This window comes from Mandrillus leucophaeus, unplaced genomic scaffold (genome assembly GCF_000951045.1).
Source record: "Mandrillus leucophaeus isolate KB7577 unplaced genomic scaffold, Mleu.le_1.0 Scaffold672, whole genome shotgun sequence".
Taxonomy (NCBI): Eukaryota; Metazoa; Chordata; class Mammalia; order Primates; family Cercopithecidae; genus Mandrillus; species Mandrillus leucophaeus.
In genome coordinates, this window is record NW_012107275.1 from 381,938 (window position 1) to 385,298 (window position 3,361).

At 63.0% G+C, this 3,361-nt stretch overlaps 1 protein-coding gene across 1 annotated transcript in view; it reads left to right on the forward strand.

The window, feature by feature from the left end:
• The first annotated feature begins 2,150 nt into the window (after positions 1 to 2,150).
• Positions 2,151 to 3,361, forward strand: part of TTLL10 (tubulin tyrosine ligase-like family member 10) — a 27,734-nt gene continuing 26,523 nt past the window's right edge. The window contains exons 1-3 of the mRNA XM_012001996.1: positions 2,151 to 2,268; positions 2,984 to 3,064; positions 3,155 to 3,290. Coding sequence (XP_011857386.1) covers positions 2,151 to 2,268; positions 2,984 to 3,064; positions 3,155 to 3,290 — 335 coding nt within the window. The remainder of the gene's footprint in view (positions 2,269 to 2,983; positions 3,065 to 3,154; positions 3,291 to 3,361) is intronic.

The following is a 3,361-nucleotide window of genomic DNA, read 5'->3' on the forward strand; positions in this document are numbered from 1 at the left end:
CCCAACCCTGGTGTTGCATTTTTAATTCCCATCAGCTCTTTTGTATTCTCTATGCCTTTGCTTTAAAAGCACGCGGCTCTCTGAGGGGTCCTGTCTCCACCACCCCCGCCTTCTCCAGGTGGGCTTGTTTCCGTTTCTCCCCTTTCCTCTTCCTCTGTGTGTGTCTGCGCGTCTGTGTGTCTGTCAGCGTGTGTGTGTGGGTGCCTGTGTAGACGTGTCTGTGTGTGTGCATGTGTGTGTAGACGTGTGTCTGTGTGTAGGTGTGCTTGTGCACGTGTGTAGATGGGTCTGTGTCTGTGCATGTGTGTGTAGGTGTGTGTGCATCTGTGCGTGTGTGTAGACATGTCTGTGTGTGTAGGTGTGTGTCTGTGTGTAGGTGTGTGTGTATAGGTATGTGCGTGTAGACCTGTGTGTGTAGGTGTCTGTGTGCAGGTGTGTCTGTGTAGACGTGTGTGTCTGTAGGTGTGTGTCTGTGTAGACGTGTGTGTAGACGTGTCTGTGCGTGTGTGTGTGCGTGTGTAGACCTGTCATTCTCGTTCACACCTGGGAGTCCCTCTGATGATGCTGTCGGGACTGGGCAGCCGCTTTGGTTGTGAGTCAGAACTTCAGAGGACCCCCTTCCCCAGCAGGACTCCTGGGTGCTGAGAACCCATGAGAAGGAGCTGAGGTCTCCCATTGAAGGCAGAGTATCGTACGCACGTGCCTGTTCCATGTCAGCGCAGGGTCCAGCCTCCTCCAAAAGTCCTCCTGTTCTGAGTGGGGAGGGGTCTCAGGGCTCCCAACTTCTTCCATTCTTGCCCAGCCCACCCTAGGAAGAGGGCGTGAGGCTCTCCCGGCCACAGGTGCGGGGCCCAGCCTGTGTTCTGCTCCTTTCCCAGGACGGGCCCCAGTGGCCCCACCCAGCTGGGTCATCGTGCGAATGGCTGCCTCGGTTTACCCGCCTTCCCCTGCCTGTGGGCTTCCTCGTTGTCTCCTTCCCTCCTGTCACTCAGGTGGGGCAGGGAGGGGCAGACACAAAGGCCTCATGCGGCCGAGAGCGATGCCGCCATCTCTGCAGGTCAGGTCAGCCGCAGGGGCTGCCTTTGGAGAGCTCTGCCCCCAGCCTGGAGCTTGAGGCCTGCTCCAGCCTTCTCTAGCCTCAGAGCCTCCACTGCCGTGTGCTCCCCTGTCTCCTGGGCGAGTTCCTTCAAACCCTTGAAAGTCCTCACCTAAGCCACGCGCGGTGGCTCACACCTGTTGTCCCAGCACTTTTAGAAGCCGAGGCGGGTGGATCATCTGAAGTCAGAAGTTTGAGACCAGCCTGACCAACATGGAGAAACCCTGTCTCTACTAAAAATACAAAAAATTAGCCGGACGTGGTGGTGTGCGCCTGTAGTCCCAGCAAGCCGGGAGGCTGAGGCAGGAGAATCGCTTGAACCCGGGAGGAAGAGGTTGCAGTGGGCCGAGATCGCGCCATTGCACTGCAGCCTGGGAGAGCGAGACTCCGCCTCAAACAAAAAAAAAGGCCTCAGCTCCCAAGTAGCCCCAAGATGGCTTTGTTTGCTGGTGACAGCGGTAGCAGGATCTGTCAAGGAACTGGCTGAAAATTCCTGAGATGTTCTTGAGTCACAACACAGGAAGGTGCTGGGGACAGTGTCCTGGGGGTCGGGCCTGGCGCCCGGGGGCGGCCGCAGAGGAACCCAGATGGCAGGTACCAGGTGGCTGCACACAGCCCACAACTGGCCTCTGGGATCAGCAGCGGAGACAGAGGAGACCCCTGCTCGGGCCAGGGAGTCCTTCCACCCTCCACTCTTCAGGCAGGCGCCTCACCCGGCAGGCCTGACGCTGTCCTTCCTTCCAGCTGGTACCCAGGCCGAGCTCGCCCACGCCTGAGGAGCAGCTCCGGCCGGGGAGGACTCGCCCGGCAGAGACAGGGTGCAGAGACAGCCTCGGCCCCCCACGGCGCCAAGCCCCACGGCTGCCACGGAGGCAGGAGCCAGCCACCTACACAGGCTCAAGTCCACGGCCCTGGGAGGCGCCCTTTCCTGGGCAGGGTGGGCCCGACTGCTTGCTCCATCCAAGTGCTGGGGCCTCGGGCTGCCCAAAGTTCCCACAGGAGGGTCAAAGCAGCATCTTCCCTGCAGGGCCCTCGGCCTGGCGCCCCCCGGCCAATGGCCCACAGCTGCACCCAGTTCTTCCATCGCCGGGGACCGCCCACTCGGACCCAAGCCGGCTCCAAGAGGGGCAAGAGACCAAGGATCCAGCGGCGGCCTCGGGCTCGAGTCCCAGGTGAATAGAGCAGCCCTGAGTGGCCTCCTTCCTCTCCAAAGCCGAGGCCTCCCTGGGACGGACTTCCATCCCCAAGGAAGTCAGTCGGTCTCATGGGGCAGGGGCAGGACCCACACACGGCCACGCCCTGCTGCTCCGAGAAAAGGCCCAGCTGTGGGCGCCGGGCTCTACAGGCACAGAGGGGAGATGCGCGCTCCGCGGCCCAGGGTTCTGCCTGGCTGGCACCACCCCCATGGGCAGCCGCTGGGCAGCATTGCCTGTTCCCAGAAGGGCAGCCTCTCATCTCCCCTGCCTGACAATGGCCCCTTGGGTCACCCGTGACATCATCATGGACATTGTGACCCCTGCCCTCCTGGGACCATCCCTGTGTCACGTCTGCACCCAGCACTGGCCTCACAGCCTGGCCCCTGCCCTGCACCAGGCCACTGCTCTGTTGGTGAGGAGGGTGGGGGGGCGACCTCCCTGCCCCCTGCTCCGAGCTCCCCACCCTGGCAGGAAGGCTGGCCCTGGAGGGTGGTCGCAGCCCCTCCCCAGGTGTAAGAGTCCCTAGGCCACCTGGTTGGGTCGGAGCTCGGGCTGAACTTGAGCCCCAAATGGGCCAGGGGGGTTGTCCAGGGTCTTGGAGAAATGGGCTGGGAGCGAACTGACTGAGCCATGTCTGGGCTGAGTGGACAGCTCCCGCAGCCACCCGGGTGGGACCCCACCCTGTTCACAGGCCCAGCCCATGAGAGGCCAATGGGGAGCAGCCAGGAGGAGGGACTCCCGTGTCAGCCAAGCCAGCCAGACCATGACACAGGTGGGCACGGTGGGCCGGACCTGGAGGAGGCAGGAAGAGTCTCCGCCACGCCCGGACCCCCTGGGCTCCTGACCAGCCACCCGCCTGCAGACTCGGATGACACTGATGCCACCGGGCCCCCAGCTGCCCTCCTGGAGGGGCTCCTGCTGGGGGACGGGAAGCCATCGCCCCACAGCACGCGGCCGGGACCCTTCTTCTACATCGGAGGCAACAATGGGGCTGCAATGTGAGTAGGGGCCCTGGGCGGTCCTGTCCCGCTGAATGCCCACCGCCTGCTCCCACAGCCCAGCCCGGCCT